The following is a 21,600-nucleotide window of genomic DNA, read 5'->3' on the forward strand; positions in this document are numbered from 1 at the left end:
TAGAGTGAAGTACTAATTTGCAAGGATAGGTGCCAAAACTACACTACTTGCGGAGTTGCGATAAACTTATGATCACCAACAGTCAATTATCAGCCAATTAGAGCAAATTAAATACGTTTAACAATTAATGTATCAATCTATGAAACAAAAGAAAACATGACCAGAAATTACGGCTGAAAATCAAATGAATAAAATGTAAAATTGAATAAAAAATAAACAAGAACATATAATTGCAGTGAATTATATAAATTAATCAATGGGGAATTAAAGAATTGAACCTGTATGAAGAAGTAAGAGCAAATGGTCAACTTGAACCCTAGAATTTAGGTGAGTGAAAATCACGTGTTTTAATCGAAAAAACTGGGACAGCCCTGCTGAATGTTTGATGTGTGATATATGTGTGAATGTGTGTAATTTTTGTATGGGGGATTTAAACTTGAGAAATGTCCATGAGGATGATAAATTAGCTGGTATAATGCCACGTTGGTGAAACGGAAGTGGGACATGAGTACATGACACCTGACTTATGTGCATGGCACCACCGCTGTCTGTGACATTCTCGCCGGCGGATTATGTTATAGCTGGCACAACTTTTAAAAGTTGACACAATGTGTGACCCCACACAAACTGACAAATAAGGATGAATACCGGTTGGGCCTCTCACGTGCGATTCATAAAAATTTAACCCATTAGAGCATCTCGAACACAGATAGTCATAACTGTTAGCTAAAATTATTAATATAAATAATTATTAATATAAATAATTAGGTAAAGTTTGCTATATCTAAAAATTTATTATTTTCATATTCTCACAACTATATTTTTTAAATATTACTCTCTCTTTCCCTCTTATTTGTTTACAGATTTTTTGCACGGCTCGACACGCATTTTAAGGCGCATATAAAACATAATTATATGATTTATTTTTTTAAAAAAAAATTTTGTATAAAAATATAAACATCAAACTTTTATTCAGAAGAAGAAAAAAAGGTTCATAATAGTTTATCAAACAACATTCTATCAGAGTATTAGAATATATGTCGAGCCCCCGTCTCCAATGTAAACAAATAAGGGAGACGAAAGGAATAGTATTAAAGAAAGTTTTTATACATGGACATATGTTATTTTAATTAATTAAAATAATCTTATGTATAATGCAAATCATATCATTATTAAATTTCATTTCAGTCCAAAATTTTGTATAAAACTTTAACAGCAAGATAATATTTTTCAAAAATCATACGTGATTATATATCCAGCTCATGTGTTTAACACATTTTATTTTTGTTTTAAAATAAAAATTTTATATTTTCAGGCAAAAAAACATATAAATTATTTTTACATAAAACATATTTTTTTCATATAACTCAAAATGCTGTAAATTTTAAAAAAAGATAATTTGTTTTAAAACAATATTATACATATATATATTTGTAATTATATATTTTTTTATAATAAATATTAAAATATGTCTTCTTTTATAATTTAATTTAAAATTTACAAAATATTAATTAAATTTAACTTTATTATCTTAATAAAGAAATTGATTAAAACTAAATTCAAATTAAATTAAATCTATAATAATAATATATATAATATAATTATTAAATATAAATGAATATATAGAGGGAAATGATGTGGAAACAATATAGATAATGCGTATTCATTCAATAGATGTGCGTGTTTTACATTATCCAAAATTATGGCTAACACATCACAGCTTTGGAGTAGTCTGGTTTTCAACTATTAGGTATATTTTTAAACATGACACCTAGATGCATCCCTTTGGAAATACTCTTAACTAAAGAAAATGTGTCACATAGATGTCACATAAACACTTTTACCTAACAGGTCTAATGCTTTGGAGTTGCTCTAACCCAACCTTGCTAATTAAAATTTGGGTTGGATTGAATCGGTTTAGGTCGGGTTTTAAAAATAAAAATAAAACTATCAATGCTAAGAGAACAGACTCCCTGTTTCATAATGAGTCATGAAACCAAAGTAATAAAACATTTATAAATTTTGAACTATGTGTATGCACTTAATATCAAAGCTAGATATTCATTAGAAATTATTACTCTGCTAGCTCGTTGTCGTTCATTCTTCTAGAACAAAGCTAAAAGGTACACATGAAAAATCTTGCACGAATTAGACATATATTACTTAACAAAACAAATTAAAATGCTGAAATACAATATAAGGCTGTACATACGAATTTGCATTCACTATGTTGTTACATCACTATATTTAAACATAAAAATGACATGGCAGAAACTAATTTGTTTGTTTGGTATATAAACGGGGTGGGTTAGGTTGATTAAGAGTTATAATATGTTAACCCTGACCCAAAATTTATTAGGGATTTTAAAAAATGAACCCATTTAATTATCGATTTTGAATGTTTCATTTCAATCGATTTAAAAGAGGGTTGGTTTGGGTCGAGTTTCGCGGTTTGGTTCGGTTTTGTTCACCCCTACTAATTACATACCTTACAGATTCGTAAAAAAACCCGATTAAAATAGGTTGGACCTTAAAAAAAATGGCTCCAATCTCAAATAAACACATGTTAAACAGATCGGTCCGGAGTATGGAACCCAATATTTTGAGTTCGAATTTATTATATTTAAAAACTTGAATCTGACTTAATCGATGAATATATGAAACAAGATTTGATCACAAATTAATAAGGTAATTAATTGAATTATTAGACATTTAATCAATTCGATGAGCTATAACACATATGATTAATCATGACTAATCACTGACTTTTAGGACATTATGAAAATCATGTATTAGAATTTTTTTTTTCGATATATCAACTTTTTTCATTTATTAACACCCACTTAAAATCAGGTGAACCACTAGTAATCTTGCACGTGCTTCACACACGGGAAACATTTGTAATTTTTATATTTTAATAATTGATTATAATATGTTTTTAATTGTAATGCGCTCAGTAATAAATATATAGAATAATACAATACAATGTTCAGAGTCGTACGAACCACAACTATTATTCTTTGACCTGAAATCTAATATTCATCTAAAATCTATCAAATATATGATGTAAACAAATTATAATTTGATTAAAGGAATTATACCATTTACTGAGTACAGATACTAAGTACATGTTACTGGAGATTTAAAAGTGAGTCGGATTTGTAACATACTCAAGGTTAATTAATTAGACCAAAGTAAATAAGTAAATATGAGATGCTTGAGACGGTTGGAGCAATAGTCTTCAAACTTAAAGCCCGTGCTTCGCACGATAAAAGTTAATTTTTTTAATATGATAAAAGATATTTTTTTAATAATTAGTTATAATATATTTTTAATTGTAACTCACTCAATAATAAATATATAGACTAATACAATACAATGTTCATAGTGGTACGAACCACAACTATTATACTTTGACCTGGAATCTAATATTCATCTAAAATCTATCAAATACATGTTGTAAACAAATTATAATTAGATTAAAGGACTGTAACTTAAAGCTTGAGACGGTTGGAGCAGTAGTTTTCAAACTTAAAGCCCGTGCTTCGCACGATAAAAGTAATTTTTTTTAATTCGATAATAAACAGTTATTTTCCAACTATGCACTCAATTAGTGAACATATTTTATAAATTGTAGCGTGTTTTTAGTAATTTTTTAATGTTGATAATTTCAAGCTAAAAAATCATCGATAAACAATGACAAGATAAAATATTTTAAATCATCATGTATCAAGTAAAAAATACTGAAGTCTCAAATAATCTTAAAATAGAGATGAGAATATCTGACTTTTTCCTTCAATAGTACTGTAACAGGTTATTGTCTTCAAAGTTTTCACTTTCTCCTGAAATCAAAATTGATGGCCGACATCTCAGTGACACGGACTTTGACAGTCGAGTTTGTTCTGCTTCCATCAAGAGAAGAGAGTTGATCATAGGTATTAATGGTGGTTTTTTTTTTTGAAAAGCAAGCATACATTTGATAGATAGCAACAACCACCAATTATAGTAAGGGGAGATACATAACCAGGACCTAAAACAGACATATTACCCTAAACTGATACTAATTATACCACAACAAACTTGCAGAGGAGAAACCTAAACATACCGACCCATACATAGACTAAGTACTCGATCCACTAGTGCAAAAATGACTTTCAACGTCGGTCAAAATAGCCCTAAGGCGTCGGTCAACAGCGTCGGTTAACCTAGCGTCGCTAATGGTGAACCAACAGCGTCGATCTTCTAGATTGCTGAAGCTATAAGTCAGTACAAAAGCGTCGGTCTTCTGAATTGCCGACGCTATAGGTCAAGACCAACAGCGTCGATATTCTAAAACGCCGACGCTATTGTCTTGACAACAACATCGGTCTTTTAGAATGCCGACGCTTAAAGTTGTGCCATCTGCGTCAGTTTTTTAGAATGCCGACGCCTTTGGTGTTGATATGGCGGCAGCTGTTTTTCTACTTAACCGACGCTTTTGGTATTTTTAATTTTTCTTTTTTCAGATTTTTTTATACCTACTAAACCCATCAATTATAAACCTGTTTCATCATAAATTCAATATTCAAAAACTAATAGCTCAAAATTATAAATACAATACACCCAAAATTTAATATAGCTCAAAAATTATATTATAATAAATTGAAAAGATTGTTTACATTAGAAAGAGTACAATATTAATTATAATCTCTCTACAAATTAAGTCAGATACATTAAACATCTTAGAGCATAAGAATCTCTCAACTAACTCCGCTTTTCTTAAAGCTCATTTTTCTGCACTCCCGTTTTTGCATTAATTGCCATCTGTCATGAATCAAAATAGTTTATGTAAGTACATAAAGCATATTGAAAATCACTCTTCGAGAAATCATGAATTGAGAATATGAATTATTTACATGTACTTCAACAAATTACCCGGCTAGAGACATTCAAGAGTAAAAAACTGAGCCCAAATCTCTCGAATCTCATTGATTTCCTTTTTGCCATAACTCCTAGAACCAAGAACCTGCCAAGTATACCAAATATAAAAGATAACATATTTCAAAAATAAAACTCTAGAATTAAACTTGTAAAATAGTGTTTGAGTTGTTTCTCTTACCACTTTCCAGTTCGTGTTAGAATTTTTCTGAGAAATCATGACTATGTCATACATGTACCTCATGACAAAAAATCCACATTCTCTACCTCCTACCTGTTGAGGACACTATACATAGATAAACAAAATTTAGTAAGTAATAATTAAATAAATGAGTAAGAAAATAATTTAAACAAAAGAAAGTTATACCTGAACCTCAGTGTGATGCCATATAAATTCTTTTCTATTGTTCCTCAGTCCACCTTGAGACACGTATAATTTGAATGCCCTATAAAATACGTATATGTCATCAAATCACTTATAGAACTAGAATACATACATTACATTACAGAACATGAAACTTGAACTTATATATAACATACATTCGTGCAGGTATTGTCAACCGTATCTTCCTTTCTTTTTTCAATGAATCAAACACGTAGATAGCACTTTCATTAAGACAAAAAAGGAGCAACATCCAGTGGTCACTACATTAATACAAACATATATAATTAGATAGGACTACATCATATAACAATACAATTACTAATTAAAAATGATTTTGTTCTTACTCTTGGATGTAAGGTGCTATGATATAACGTTTATCTTTATTTGCAACCAAAAAATTAGTCAAGTACTCAGTTGCTTCTTCCTTGCGTCGTTGTTGGTCATGGTTATTTGGTATTGCTAATCTAGATGGCAACATGAATGCAAACGTATCATCCTTCAATTGTTTGCACAATGTGCTAAGATACCTGCATATATTATTTATCACAATAAACATGTGTGTAGGGATAGCTTTTAAAGTAATAAAAAGACTTAGTCTTACTTCTGAAAGATTTCCAAAATGGGTATGTTTAACCAACTCATTGTCAAAAATTGATTAACATCTTCAGGAGTGATGTATATTGGCTCCTCTCCATTTTCCAAAAAAATGAAAGGGTCAGTTTTCTTAGGGTGCCTCTTTTTAAGTAAGAAAGTTAAACCCGCACAATGGTCACTTAAATTTATGTCATCACCAGCAACTGTAGGGCTTTTTCTTATAGGCGTCACCGACCCTATACTTTCAACCTTTCTTGACTTCTGAATTTGTTTAGGGGCCATCTCATGGACTTTTTTCTTTTCCAATGATATAGGATCCTAATCAAAGACATTCATAACTTATTAGACTACTACAATAAAAAGGAAAAAACTTTATAACTGAACCACAAAATATATACCTGTCCCAACATCACAAGGTCCTTCGGCCATTGAACAAAGCTACCTGTTGCATTTCCTACCGTCTCATGTTCATCACATGGCATAGGAAGTGGAGTAAGTTGGTATTCAGTTATGACATCATCAACTGATACTCTCACATTTTGAGGAGCAATGGGGTTATTATGAATCATCTCTCCTTCGTTATTTGTTGGGAAAAGAGTCCCCCTTGCAACAACAACTCTTCCCTTCTCTGGATGCAGTACACAAAGACGACAAAGTGTAAGAACCTGCATCATATTAATTTTTAATCTAAAATAGAAAATGCATTTTTTGTAAATCTGTGTTGTAAAAGAATTTATTACATATAGTCAAAATTTCAATGCATATAGTTAGGAAAAGTATGTGCAATTGGCAAAACAATGCATATAATCAGAATTTTAATGCATATAGTCAGAAGTAACTTGATATTAGATAAAGGGTCTTCCCGCTGCACTGACTGACAACTACTTCGAACAATTTCATTTTTTTTGTACACCAGCATCATCCATAAATTGATCAGCTTGTATTGAAACACCCATCTGCCTTAACTGGCTAAAGACACCTTCCAATTTTGAATTCATCTTGTTCAATTTTTCCTCGAACTCTTTATGAACCTTTTTTGTAATTTCTTGTGTAATGGTAGCCAACTCATGTACTGATAGGAGACCACTATGTTTGCTTGCCCCTGACTTAAATACATCTTTTATTTTGGCGCCTCCACCAACACCTCTTACTCGTCCCCCATGCTCCTTCATCCCAAGTCCACGTGATAATAAGTCATCATGGCCTTGTGGACTCCATGACCAATCTGAAACTTGTTTTTGCAACTCATCCTGTTAATAACATTCATTAGAAACACCTCATTTGTAGTATACAGCGTCGGCATACCAAATAACGAACACTGATTGGTATCAAGGGTGTCGGTCCTCTACTTAACCGACACTAAAAGTGCGACTCCAAAAGTCACTTTTGTACTAGTGATCGAATTTATAAAACTGACTACACCATAACAAAGCAAGCATTGTACTGACACTCATTCAACCCACAATCACCACAGCTTCGTCCTCTTCATTTTCCTCGATTTCTTCTTCAAGAATATCAAATGCAGACAAAACAACAACATTAAGATATGCTTAATTTTGTATTTTTCTTTATTTTCATGTCTATTTATGTTTATATTATCAGTCAATGCTTAATTTGAATATATAATTATGTATGTGAACTTTATCAAATATAAAATATTAATTAGAAACTCATGAATATTTTTTTAAATTTTGCTGTGGAGAAGTTTTTATATGAGTCGTATATGACCTTTTTTTAATTTTTTTTGATATTTGGTGTTTTGTAAGGAAGTTCGAAACATGTGTCAATATTTAATACTTTTAAATACGGTGTGTAAACCACATTATGTTTAAGAAAAGCGACCCGAAAAATTAATAACTATGACTTTGATATTTAAGAACTTTCGCATAAATAATATTAAATCATAGAATGAAATGAGTATAGTTATATAAATATAAACATAAATAAATTTAAGTATGACATATTTTAATTCGAGCTTAAAAATATTCATTATACCTATATTCATTAAATTTATTAAGTATCATTTTAAATAATAAATATATATATGTAACAAATTTATTATGCTTTATAATAGGAAATCTTATTTATTTTTTTTGAAAGGTGGAAATCTTATTTATTATTATCAAAAGGGAAGAATCAAATATTAGTATCTAGACTTAATTGCGTTTTGATGGACCCAGCTAGTTTTTTTAGCAGTAAAATGCCTTAATTAAGAATATTAACACAAAATGATCGAACAACTAATTTGTAAGCAGTTTATTGAATTCCGTTGAGAAAAAACTAGCGGCGTTACATCTTCTCTTCTGACAACATAATAGGAGGGATAGACAAGTAATTACAACAAATATGTCAGGCTTTGTCCCACATCGGTTGTGGGAGGGGCATAAAGCTAGAATATAAGCAGTCACAACAACTCCAATAAAACGAGGTCTTTTGGGAGGTGCCCAAAAACAAAGCCGTGCGGGCTAGGCCCAAAGCGGACAATATCGTACTATTGTGGAGTTAGGCTCGCTTAGCTGGCCCAACAAGCATTGTTAGGGTTATACTGAAATATTCGTTTGAAGTATATAACAAGTATTGTTAGGGATAGTAGAAGATTAGATTGTCGAACTCCTTATATAATATAATAAAAGTTCACGGGATAGTAGAAGATTAGATTGTCGAAATCCTTATATAATATAATAAAGGTTCACAGTCCAAATGGTGTTAGACAAACCATTGGAACGACTGAAGTATTATTTGGAAATAGTTTATCTTGACTATTTTATATACTTTGTGTATATTGAACGGGATCAAAATAGTAGAATAATTGTTTCTTTAATTCTGACAATAAAAAACTAAGATTCTACGATGTTATTATTGCGTAGGTTCTTGGATATAGTAATTGACACTTGTATTTAATGCACATGTCTTGATTCATATGTTAAGTAATTTATTTTAAATTACGAATTTATGTATTGGGCAATGACATTATATACAGAGTGGAATATTAACTATAAAAGGAAACCATGTCCGAAAAATATATTCGGGTGATGATGTCATCTTGAAAGCTCATAAATATAATTATGCTTTAGTCCTGCAGGCAGGTTTGTTCTTGCATAATTATGAGGGTTGAGTGGATGATCAAGGATAAAAGATATTGATTAAATTAATTGTCAGAAATTAATTTAATTAATGGACATGCGATATCTTAAACGTGGGGAATTTATAAGCAATTAATATGGGAGCCGAATTAAATAATTAATTTACAGAATTAGGAAAGGTAGTGCAAATATTAATTCTTTAGTGGATTGAATTAATATTTAATGACATTGGGCCTCGCCCGGAATGTCATTGGAAGGCCTAACCTAATGGTCCATGATCCCTACTGTAGCCTATATATATTCTCATTCTCCTAAAGCTAAAAGATACACCAAAACGAATTCTTCGTAGGGTTTGAGAGAGGCAGACCAGAATTATTAATTTTAAGGAGAGACACCCCTTGGGAGATCGTACCTCCCAGGTTTTGGGTTTTGCGTTATTAATTTTATCTTTCCCTACGTACTTTAATTTAAATTTAAATTTTTGTGTTGCCCTTACCTCTTGCTGATAATCGTACCTGAATTTCATAATTCATGGGGGCCATATAAGATGGATTTATTATGCATATTGTACCATTTATGGTTAGTTGGTGTATACCAAATTTATATTGTGCTAATAAAGGATATTTGCTAAAACTACGATATTTAGTTTTCACAAGATTTTGACTTTCAATTTTAGATTTGTTTTTAATTTCAAACAGTATTTTCTTATATGTATTATTATGATTTCACTCCTATTAATAGGCAATTATTTTCAAGTGAGATCTAAACTTTATTATATACTTATTTGTTAGGTTTCTAACCAAAGAGATTTCATTATCTCTTTGGTGTAGATTTTTAAATTTTTTTCTCTTATTATAGTTTTGAGTTACTTTCCTTATTTCTTAAGAATCTCTATAATATCTTTATATATTTATTTTTTAATTATTAGTTTGCTGACTTTTCTCTTATGTTGATTTTAATCGATTTTATTATATTTCTTGTATATATAATATCTTTATATATATATATATATATTGACCGCTTATATACAAATGAATTATCTTAAATTGATAAATTTAAATTTGAAATTAGTTTTTTATTTATATGTCTTAAATGTGTTGTAATGCTCCCTAAATGTGTTGTCTGTATATTATGAAAAATTGGTCAACTTTTCTTAAGTTATAATAAATTACCATCCTAATTTGAAAATTGATTACTTTTATTAATTTTCAAAGATTCAAAATTTAAAAACCATTTATGGGTGTCATTGATGATGACTTTATTGTGCCTTTAATGGCTTTATCGTGCCTTTTATGGCTTTTTGTTCCAATTATGGATGCGATTTTTAATGGCTTATTGACCATTTTGATGATCATTATATTTAATTATATTTTATCCTTTGTTTTTACTCCTCACTTAAATTTTAGTTTTTATTGTGCCAAAAAAAATATTAATTTTTATGTGTCTAACGAAAGGATTTTCCTTTGGTTAGAAATTAATTAATATTTCTATATTATTTTATTTTCTATCTATTATATATATATATATATATATTGTTTTGCTTTTTATTAGATTTTCTATTTTATTTAAATTAAATTTATTTGTGTGTGATTTTCTTGTATGTTGATTTATGTTTTGTTTGATTTGTTTTTTCAGGATACTCTGGAAGCTACGGGACTTATGGGTTTTTTTTTCTTATTCATTTAAATTTTATTGTCTAAGCGTCCGGAGTTATGTTTGCATAATTTTCGGTTTGATGATAAACTTTCTTGAAAAAAAGAAATCCCGGATGCGGTTTATTGTATTTCGGTACAATTCATCTACGTATATGTAGACCTTTAAAAAAAAACTTCTTATGTTCTTGTATTTATGTTGTATTTTTTCAGGGTACCTGACATGAATAAAGGACGAAAAGCAGATCGGACCTCTTATGGGTGTTTTCTTATCGAACATTAAAAATTTATCGTCTAAGTGTCCCCGGTCATCTCTGTATGTCCGAGGATTAGATGGTAAACTTTCTTCATCGAAAGGAACTCCTGGCTATTGTATTCAGATACAATTCGTTTATACGAGAAAGTATCTTGTGACAAAAAAACTGTTTTATCCTCATTATATAGGTAATATTTGTTATTAAAATATTTATTATTTAAAATATAATATAATATAGAAAAAAAATGGAGTGTAAGATTTTTTTATAAAATATAAATTAAGCGGAGAAGTGTTTTGAAAATAAGGTTAAAAAGATTGTCCATCAATATGTTGGATCAATTTTTATAAAATAAACTTAAGTATAATTTCTCTTAGAAAGTTACAAGCGTGTAGACAAAATATCAATATAATTTTTAAACAATTTCTTACTAAATAAAAATATTTATATTCAGAAAAATCTAAAATTAGTACCGTTCAAATCGATATATTGTGGCAAAAAAAAAAAAAAAGTACTGTTTAAATCGATTATAGATACTCCCTCCGTCCCTTTTTACATGTCCCTTTTGGAAAAAAAAATTGTCCCAAATTACTTGTCCACTTCTCTTTTCAAAGCAATTTTTTGTATGTTTTTTCAAAATGTAACAATTTCCAATGTTTGACTAGCATATATATACACACAACTCTATCTAATTCATTACATTTATTAGGGATATGTATGAAAACAAGATATCCACATAACATTTTCTTAAGATGCGTTATTTTTTCGAAAGGGACAAGTAAAAGGGGACGGAGGGAGTACTGTGCAAAACGTCAAACCAATTGTATAACGGAGCAGAGGGAGTATACATTAGACTGCATCTCGCCAGCAAAATCACCTTCTGAACGGCTATACTGAGAGAGAGAGAGAGGGGAGGGGGGGAGAGAGAGCTGCTGCCGCCGCCGCCATTGTTTAATCCTTACATAACTACAAAGCCTCCTCACCTTGTAGTTGTAGTTATTATTCACATGTGACTAATGAATTCATCAATGTCTGAATCTGAAATGAAGTGAAACATACAAGGATGAAAATCACTCGAAATCTGGACCCTCCATCCATACCAACAACTAAATCCCCAAACCCATCTGCTTCACAACACTCAGATCTTCCCACCAAGACACGACTACCCAGTAGCATCCGCAAGCCTCCTCACCGGAAACCTCGAAACACCGCCGCCGGAATCAGATTCAAGAGACACGGAGCTCCCAGTGGTAAACGGAGCAGACCCGAGAAGCAACTAGTTACTGAGTCAACTCGGAAGAATGTGAGAATAGTTAATAAAGGCAAGGATGTTTCCGTTTCCATCTCGGCCAGAAAACTCGCTGCTGGCCTTTGGAGATTACAGCTCCCGGAAGCTCCTTCTACTGTCGGCGATAGACTCAGTAATGAGCAATTAGGGTTACAGGTATTTTTCTTTTTATTATTATTAACTGTTTCTCTAATTGGCTTCATTTTCTTATAAACTTGTAATCTCTTCAATGTGTGATTTGGGATCTGTACTATTTAGGGGTTTTTTCAAAATTACTCTGCAAATTTTCTTTTCAAAAATACGGTGCTAACTTATACAACCTAAGTTGCAACTGTTAGCTACTGTGTTGCAACCTCGAATGCAACTTTGACCGTATTTTGAAAAAAAGTTCAAAAATATGGGTATTTTTACAAATTTCCCTGCTATTTATGCTTGTCTTATTGTTTGTGTTTGCAGCAGTCTACATCGGGGCACATCGAATATTCTCATTTTAGTCATAGTAATAGTAAACTGTATTCTTCTCATCTCAAGGATCTGCCTTCAAGTCCTCACTCTGCCCATGGTCGGAAAAATGAGACTTCTCGTAAGGTACAACTGTTTTCCTGATTAAATATATATGTTTCTCACTTTCTGTTATTAATTTGGGGGATAAATTTTCCATCTTTGATTTTGTTCCAGTTGTATCCACATATTTGTTGATCGTAAACCATCAAGTTGTTTCCTGATTAATTTGTAGTTTTTATACTATAAAGTTGCTATCGACTTCTAGATGCCCTTAGCTTATTGTAACATATTGATTGAGTAACTACACTGCTAAGAAGTTTCCAGCTAGCAGTACAGAAGGGAGGTGTAGTAAAACTGTAAGGAACTTGTGACGACTACAACAGAAATACTGAAAGTCGTAAATGTGTAGTTGGCCACTGCATTTCACCTTGGGCTAGATACATGTGTTTTGACACGTGGGTTTATGTGATGTCAATTACCAAGTGGCAGGAGTAACATTTTTTAACTCTTCTGATGGGAATTTTTCTAATTAGTTTCAGTTTTACTTTGTGTTGTACCGAAAGCTAGTGTCATTTTGGATTATTTGTTTGTAACTAGGTTCTCAAATAGCTTTTAATTTTTTTATAGAAATTTTCATTACATAATTCCAATCCTGCAATGGAGGGTGCGACGAAGTGGGATCCTGTGTTATATAAGGCATCAGATGAAGTCCAAAGTATATACAGCCATGCGAAGCCTATCCGTGAACAGGTAGGTGCTGTGTATATGGTCTCTTCACTGGAGCTAGAACTTGAGCAGGCTCGCGGGCGAATTCATGAACTTGAGACTGAACGACGATCATCAAAGAAAAAAGTGGAACAGTTTCTTAAGAAATTGAGTGAAGAAAGGGCTGTATGGCGAAGCAGGGAGCATGAGAAAATTCGAGCAATTATTGATGATGTAAAAGCTGATCTGAACAGAGAGAGGAAAATTTGTCAGAGAACTCAATTAGTTAATTCCAAGTTGGTCGCTGAGTTAGCCGATGCCAAGCTATCAGTAAAACGTTTCATGCATGATTTTGAGAAGGAGCGAAAGGCTAGAGAACTGATTGAGGAAGTCTGCGATGAGCTTGCTAAAGAGATTGGAGAAGACAAGGCTGAAGTGGAAGCACTAAAGAGAGAATCCTTGAATCTGCGAGATGAAGTGGAAGATGAGAGGAGGATGTTGCAGATGGCCGAGGTATGGCGTGAAGAACGAGTGCAGATGAAGTTAGTTGATGCAAAGGTGACACTTGAAGAGAAGTACGCACAGATGCAGAAGATAATAGCTGATCTGGAGACATTTCTTAGTTCAAAAAATTCGATAACTGATGTAGAGGAAACGGGAAAAGCAGAGTTCCTTCGACAGGTTGCAGCCTCTGTGAATATTAAGGACACAAGTGCATTCACATATGAACCATCAAATCCTGCTGATATTTTCTCTATTTTTGAAAATACCAACTTTGGTGAAGCCAATGAGAGGGAGACTGGACATTGTGGGATGTACAGTCCAGCAAGCCATGCTTCGAAAGTTCGCGCAGTTAGTCCACATGCAAAAGATTTGTATAACAATGAAGAAAATCAGAAATATGCAAACGCTCATCTCAGTCAAAATAGAGATTTGGAAGATGATGATAGTGGATGGGAAACTGTAAGCCATGTTGATGATCAATGCTCAAGTTATTCGCCTGATGGCAGTGATCCATCCGTTAACAAGATGCACTGTGAAAGTACCGTGTCTGGCAGTGGAACTGATTGGGAAGATAATGCAGGTGAGAACACACATACCGAGATCATTGAAGTCTGTTCTGTGCCAACTGGGCAACTGAAGAAGGTATCATCCATATCCAGGTTGTGGAGGACACTACCGAACAATGGTGAAAACTACAAGATCATAACAGTGGATGGTCTAAAAGGGAGAGTTTCTCATGGAAGGCTTTCAAATGGGACTGTTACATCCCCAGATCAAGGTTCAGGTAAAGGAGGGTTCAGCCCAACAGAATTGACTGGACAGTGGAGTTCACCGGAGTCGACGAACCACCATGTAAATCGGGGGACGAAAGGTTGCATTGAATGGCCACTTGGTTCCCAGAAAAAGAGTTTGAAAACAAAGCTTCTGGAGGCAAGAATGGAAACCCAAAAGTTTCAGTTGCGCCAAGTCTTAAAGCAGAAGATCTAGGTTCAGTTGACCTGTACTAATAAAACTGGACAAAGTCAATGTTCTCGTACCTGGTCATGCAAGTTTTATATCTTGCCCGCATAAGATTACTCAGATGCTGATGGAGGAGTATATGAAACGAGATACATGTTGATTTCTTGGAAGTTCTATTTACCGGGTCTTCCTCATTAATCACAATTATGGATACAGTTTCTCATTACCTATTGACGCCTTAACTACGGTGATCTGCATTTGAGAAGCTGCTCTGTTCTGTCCCAGGTGGAGCTCTAGTTTTGCTTATTTAGAGAATTCATATTCCTAGATAGAAGTAGACCTGAAGGTATGATGTATTGTGTACTACCTTATCATAGTAGAAGGTTAAAATTTCTCCTACTGTTGTTGTAACTTTATGTATAGGCATGTCACTAAAATGGTAAAGAACAATAGTTTCTTGCCCTCTCTGCTTCGATGCCACTTTACTATTATTATCTCATTATTTGTTGCTAATTGACTTTGCTACTGAACATGACAGATTTCTTTCCAAGTTGACAAGTTATTATTAATATAATATTGCTGTTGCGGCGCGAAAATCAGGAAAAACATGCTTCAGCAAGCACTGCCTTCTGCAACAAAATTCACGCTTCTAACAAATTCTAAAAGCTTGCAAAACCTACCAATTGTAGCAAGACCCTTTCTAAACTTTTTAGAACTCGTGGTTCGACCACATTGGTTATCAAGGAAGATGGATTTTAGTTTGAATTTGAGTTTGAGTTTTCTGGCCAACAAAGTGTTTTCCTGACTTGATTAATCACAATAATTGGTTGCATTACAGAACAAATAAGCATGTTAGATTAGAAAAGAAAATTTATTTTTATTTTTTAAGCCAATGATATCTACTTGCGTATCTATATTTCTATTTTTTAATCTAAAATAAATTATGTCTTTTACATGTTTATAATTCCTTTTTTAATCCAAAACAAATTTATTACCTACTAATTTTAATTCCGAAATTATATAAATCTCACGTTACAAAATCACTTTTATCTAATATATTTTCTTAAACAATATATTAAACAAAAATAATATTATGCAAATTATTAAAATTAATAAATTTGATTTAATCTCCACGTAATAAATAATTAACATCACAAAATTATTAACAAAAAATATTAAAAGAAATAAGTGAAAATACCGTAATACGAATTGATATTATATATAAAATTATCTCATACAAATACAAATCACATCCGTTACGATACCAAAATTTTCCCAACATAAAATTGACCAAGATCAGAATCTACCAAGTCGTCTTTACTGGGCATTGAACACAAACCACTCCATGTCGGCTCACCAACTTTTTCAATATCTCTATCCAAAAATCGTTATATAAAATTTTGTTAATATCTAAATATAAATTTGTCACAGAGATCAAGAAAAAGTATACGATATTTCATGAAAAATATGTCAAATATACACAAGATGATCGATAAGGAAGTTATCGTAATGATAGATGTCGCGAACAATACAACAATGATACTAAATAAACACGAAGAATTTAGTATGGCACAAGTAGTTTTGAGTTACAAAAAAAATTATTTTATATTTTATCTTTATTTAATTATATAATTTATTATTGATAAATTACTGTTTTCAACATTTTTATTATTTTAGTATTTAGGGACGGAGGGAGTACAATTTTAAAGAGCATACAAATTTTCGGAATGTATTTATTTGCTTTTAAAATTCACAAACTCCATATTTGCAGGCTGTTCCAAGTTTTAACAAAGCAATCAAGTATACTTTGCCCGGGACTTGCTCCCAAAGCAATTCAGCAGTTACGATTACAAAACGATGTTTTTGGTCATGAAGAGTTGGGAAACTTCTTTTCGGTTCTGTGAAAGCTGCCAAATGAAAAAACAAAAGGGAAGCGGTATTCAATAAAACATCTCAAATCGTAATCCAATACAAAATAAATTGCAGTACACCCATTGTTCATTAAAGATGCTCCACAATAACAAGTCTGTATCTTGATGCCCGGATTTGAGATGAAAAGGTAGGAAAAGATCCAGGATCCACCATCCAAGAAAATAAGTTACTCTTATATTAGTAATCGTGACAAAAGCCAAGTTGGATATAATGATGAAACATAGCTGATTAGAGCGCTGCTATGCACTCGATCTCTATCTTTGCATCCAATGGTAATGCTGCAACCTGGTATGTAGAACGAGCTGGTGCAGGTGCTGGAAAGTCTGCAAGGCAAACCAGTGTCAGATGTTGAATAAATTGTAAGAAATGCAAGCATTACTGCACGCACTATACTTAATTCTCGAACCCCAGGCCAGGCTATCAGAAAAGGCATGAAGATGAACTGTAAACAATATGCATCCATTCGGATGATTGCAAGTTTAACATCTGTATAGCCTGATGTAAACATCTGCTAACAAGTATATATTGAAAGTACATACTACTAGATATTCTTTATATTAATTCTAAACTCCAAGTACCAACGCACAAAGATGATCAATAACAACACACAGCCTTTACGAGTGTCAAATAATTGAATCATATATCGTGCAGTCATGCACAAGAAATCAATGATCAAAGAGCAAAATAATTGCTAGTCTAAGTATTCTGCTAGCATGCCTATTTAGTTTTCTCAAAATCGCCATACTCAATTTACATGTTTTTACCCCAAATTCTTCTGATAAAGATATACTACATCAGATCCACCTCAGGCATCCCCAAGAATCAAGATGACAACTACTTAGTTGTCCCCAGGCAACAACAGTAAACTGTGAAAGGTAGTAATTTAAAATATGGAATTGTCAAGGTGCCCACTGCCCAGTGACTATAATGTCATAGATACATAATTATTATCAGTTCTATGACTTACATTTAGCATAGATCTCATTCACTTTCTTGAAGTCTTTCAGATCAGCCAACCTGTAAGGAAATTAACTTGTTTAAAAATCATATATCATATCTTAATTATTTATAGAACAGATTATAAAGAAATACAATAACTAACATAATTGTTGTCTTCACTACGGAGGAATAGCTAGCACCACTTGCTTTAAGAATCTCCCCCATATTCTTGAGGACCTGGTAACATTAATACATGCTCAAATTTGACAGTTATAAGTTAACTACCACAGCCAACTTGAAAATTGTCGAGCTGTAACATGACATCATCTAGTGAATCAAACTCTGTAAACCATGTAGAAATTGTAAAGTACTAAATTTGGAATTTTAATGTGACATATTTCATGTTTTATACTGCTGACGCGGCTGAGAAGTGAGATCTGTAGCTTAATTATCAGATACATATAAAAGATATCCAAGTTTACAAGGTTATAAAAAGAATTGGAGAAGGGAACAGTATGAAACAAGAATCTCATGCTCGAGTCCAAACAGGTTTTATCCCATAGTTTGAATTCCATTATTAAACAACAGAAACACATTGGTTCTTCCGTTAACAGAAAGAGAGATGCAGAAATATTATCAACTTGCAACAATCATGCATTTTGAATTCTAGACATATAATATACATAAAAAGCACTTGAAACTTAAAATACATTACTTAATCCTAATTTACCTGCTCAGTTTGTTCTTCTACACCATCTGAGACGAACTTCCCCGTCTGCATTAACATCATACTAATATTAGAAGAGGAGCTAAGCATATAAGATTAAGCACCCAACATGACAAACCTCGGGGTCCAGACCAAGAACACCAGACATGAAAAGAAGATTATTGGATTTGATGGCCTGACAATAGGGGCCCAAGGCGGCTGGAGCTTTATCTGTTTGAACAGCCTCCTTGACACCTAAAAATACATTTTTATTCAAACTGAGTTACCCAAGTCACATGAAAAGAAAATGGAAGTCAAAAACAGACATGAGTATTAGTCTAATGGGGACAATAAGCAAAATGATTACGAAAACCACATTCCTTTAACCCAAATTCTGATCACGAGTGATTAAAAACAATAAGAAAAATTCAGTAGTACATCTTCAATAAGCCAAAAGTAATTATCTTAGGATAACAAATGATGTTGATGACAATACGAGGGCAACAAATTGCTTAGGTTTCTAATTTCCCCTAAAATATAAATATTGCAATTATGATAAAACAAGTAGAACACAGTTACACAGATGCATAAAACGAGATGTAATTGAGGAGAGAGCAAAAATGAGAACTAACAGGCTTGAGAAGAAATGGTGAGGGAAGCAAAGGGCTTTGATTTAGATGACGGGGATCGCCACAAGGTGGTTCCGGCGACGGAAACAAAGCCCAGCCCAGCTGCATATGGGCCACAACGGCTGCGTAATGCGCCCATGTCCACCGCCGGCACATTCAAGCTTCTTGCGACTGCTCCACACCAAGCCATTGTTTTTCTCTCTCTGACACTTCAGTCTTCAGCCGTCAATTAGAAATAGGAAAAATAAAAAGTGGTCGTGGGCTGGGACGCAGCAAATTCTCTGATTTGGAAGGCCCATTACGTATTGCAAGTCTTTTCTCCGAATTGCATTGCTATCGAACCGATTTTTTCTTAGAAAAAAGAACCGCATAAAGACATTCGAAACATGTAATTTTTATCGCGGCAAAAAAAAACATGTAATTTTTATAATATCATATTATTTGTGTATATATGATAATTATGTATATATGAACTAGTTCAGAAGCCGCGTTGTGACGATTTTCTAATAATATATCAACAATAAAAAAATATTTCTAGAATAAAATTAAATTTCTAATCTTAAGATAAAAAATTTGAAAAATTAGGCTAAAATCCACACATCTATCTACTTATATATATAATAAGATAATTAAGGGCGAAAATTGCCAAGAAAATGATTATGAAATCTCTCATATACCCCTACTACTTATATAATTACAAAAATGCCATTCAAAAAATTATTTAAGATCATTTAACCTATTATTGTTATTGATTGCTCTTCGAACATAAATTAATGACATTAGTTATACTTTTCATCTTATATAAAACTTTCATTTAGAAAGATGCCAATGACAAATTTATTGATACAAAATTTTAGGAGTCATCAATTAAGCTATTAATTTATGTAATATTTAATCAATTAAAATAAAAAATATTCATATATTTTATTTAAACTTCGCAATCATAATCACTTAAGTGATATCCCTCATGAATTTTATTTATTTTAGAGTTAATTGCATGTGGCACCCCTTTGGTTTCAGTATATTAAACATTGCACCTAATAATCTTGAAATAAACACTTTGCAGCCCTTACTTTTAACCTGTAGACACTTTGCACCATTTCTGTTATTTTATGCCGTTACTGTTAACTTTTGCAGGAGCATTTTGGGAAAATTTATTATATTTAATTAAAATCAGACCTTTAATTAAATTTTCAGACCATCTAAACGATATTTTTCGGAAAAACTTAAAGAACGAAAGTTGTAGAGAATAAAAAGATTTAGAAAATGTCTTGAGATATTTGTTTAGAATTTTAAATCACTCTATAAAATCTAGTAATATCCAATTAGAATTTTAAATTATATTTTTTTTGAAACGGAATTTTAAATTATATTTAAAAATCAGTTGGTATTCAATTAAGGTAATTTGAAATTCATTTAAATCTCGTATTATTTAATAATATATTTTTCTAATGTCATAAAATGATTAATTTTGTGAGATTGTACAATATATTGTTTTTTAAAAGTTTATCATAATTTATAAATCTTAAAAAGTCTATGTCAATTCGAACAATTTATCAAGAATCACATTAGGATCAAAATTAGATAAATTTTATTAAAATTTATAAATTATATATCATTCATTACAATTTCACTTGAATATGCATACAAATTATTCCAACCTATTCGATTTTTACCTTTTGGTTTTTTGCATCTCGCTTGTCGAAAGTTCAATTTTTATTTTCAAAAATTTTCAGAATTTAAAATCAAAAACACTTATTTTATAAATACGATAATCTTATTCTACGACCACACATTGCCGGTAACAAGCATATTATTATTATTATTATTTTTTGGTCACATTTTTTCTGTGTAATCACACATCTTAAATAAGTGTCTAAAATGTACACATCCTACTTATTAAACATAAACGATCTTCAACAATTTTAATACATTGGTGATATTTGAGGAACATACTTCACAAAATAATATATTTAATAGTGATTTGATGGCAAAACATACGCAATCTTCGAGATCTCCGATAAAATAACAGTCTTCATAAAACTTTACTATTTGGACTCTAATATTCTTTTTAAGAACTAGATCCAACTGGATTCACAGGTTCGATTCAATTTTTCGGTTCCGAATTAGTTTTGTTCATCCTTAACTTTCACACCCTGACTAGTACAACTGAAACGATGTATCTTAGAAATTTAACAAATTTTACCTAATGAATATTTTTTTTTAATTATCTTAACCAACTATTTTAACTAACTTTAGAGATGTTCTCACAAGAGATCAATTTATAAATTGCGTACCAGGGGAAAGAGTGAATTGTATGAATATAATTCTAATGATTTCGAATATAATTCAAAAAATTTCAGAAAATTAAAAAAATTTCAGAAAATTAAAAAAATAGAACTTACTTAATAGTATAATTTGAAACTGCCTTCCAACTGTTTCGAAACCGAAAAAGTTAGTTTTTAAACTTTCTTCCAATACCATAAAAGGTAATTTTGGAGATTTCTCCTTCCAATATTTTCGAAATCGGGAAAGGTAATTTGTTTTA

General features: G+C 31.7%; 2 protein-coding genes and 1 long non-coding RNA gene across 4 annotated transcripts; 1 reads left to right on the top strand and 2 right to left on the bottom strand.

The window, feature by feature from the left end:
- Positions 1-5,078: 5,078 nt before the first annotated feature.
- On the bottom strand, positions 5,079-5,697 carry LOC108222680 (uncharacterized). The gene is made up of 4 exons (XR_001807040.2): positions 5,647-5,697; positions 5,458-5,562; positions 5,285-5,363; positions 5,079-5,203 (listed from the first exon to the last, which is right to left on the bottom strand). It is a non-coding gene; the product is annotated as an uncharacterized LOC108222680 (long non-coding RNA).
- A 6,023-nt stretch (positions 5,698-11,720) lies between these two features.
- Positions 11,721-15,308, top strand: LOC108223726 (uncharacterized). Of its 2 annotated transcripts, none has more exons than XM_017398110.2 (3): positions 11,721-12,329; positions 12,630-12,761; positions 13,305-15,308. In XM_017398110.2, exons 1-3 carry the CDS (start codon positions 11,949-11,951, stop codon positions 14,871-14,873), a joined length of 2,082 nt encoding a protein of 693 aa, XP_017253599.1. In that variant the 5' UTR covers positions 11,721-11,948; the 3' UTR covers positions 14,874-15,308. The 2 variants fall into 2 exon arrangements, with proteins under 2 accessions (XP_017253599.1, XP_017253600.1); XM_017398111.2 differs by having other exon boundaries at positions 11,761-12,329; positions 12,633-12,761.
- Positions 15,309-16,761: 1,453 nt separating this feature from the next.
- On the bottom strand, positions 16,762-19,321 carry LOC108220518 (reactive Intermediate Deaminase A, chloroplastic). Its single transcript, XM_017394311.2, has 6 exons — positions 19,056-19,321; positions 18,563-18,678; positions 18,448-18,492; positions 17,881-17,954; positions 17,746-17,795; positions 16,762-17,101 (listed from the first exon to the last, which is right to left on the bottom strand). Exons 1-6 carry the CDS (start codon positions 19,240-19,242, stop codon positions 17,007-17,009), a joined length of 567 nt encoding a protein of 188 aa, XP_017249800.1. The 5' UTR covers positions 19,243-19,321; the 3' UTR covers positions 16,762-17,006.
- Positions 19,322-21,600: the final 2,279 nt, after the last annotated feature.

This window comes from Daucus carota, chromosome 5 (genome assembly GCF_001625215.2).
Source record: "Daucus carota subsp. sativus chromosome 5, DH1 v3.0, whole genome shotgun sequence".
Taxonomy (NCBI): Eukaryota; Viridiplantae; Streptophyta; class Magnoliopsida; order Apiales; family Apiaceae; genus Daucus; species Daucus carota.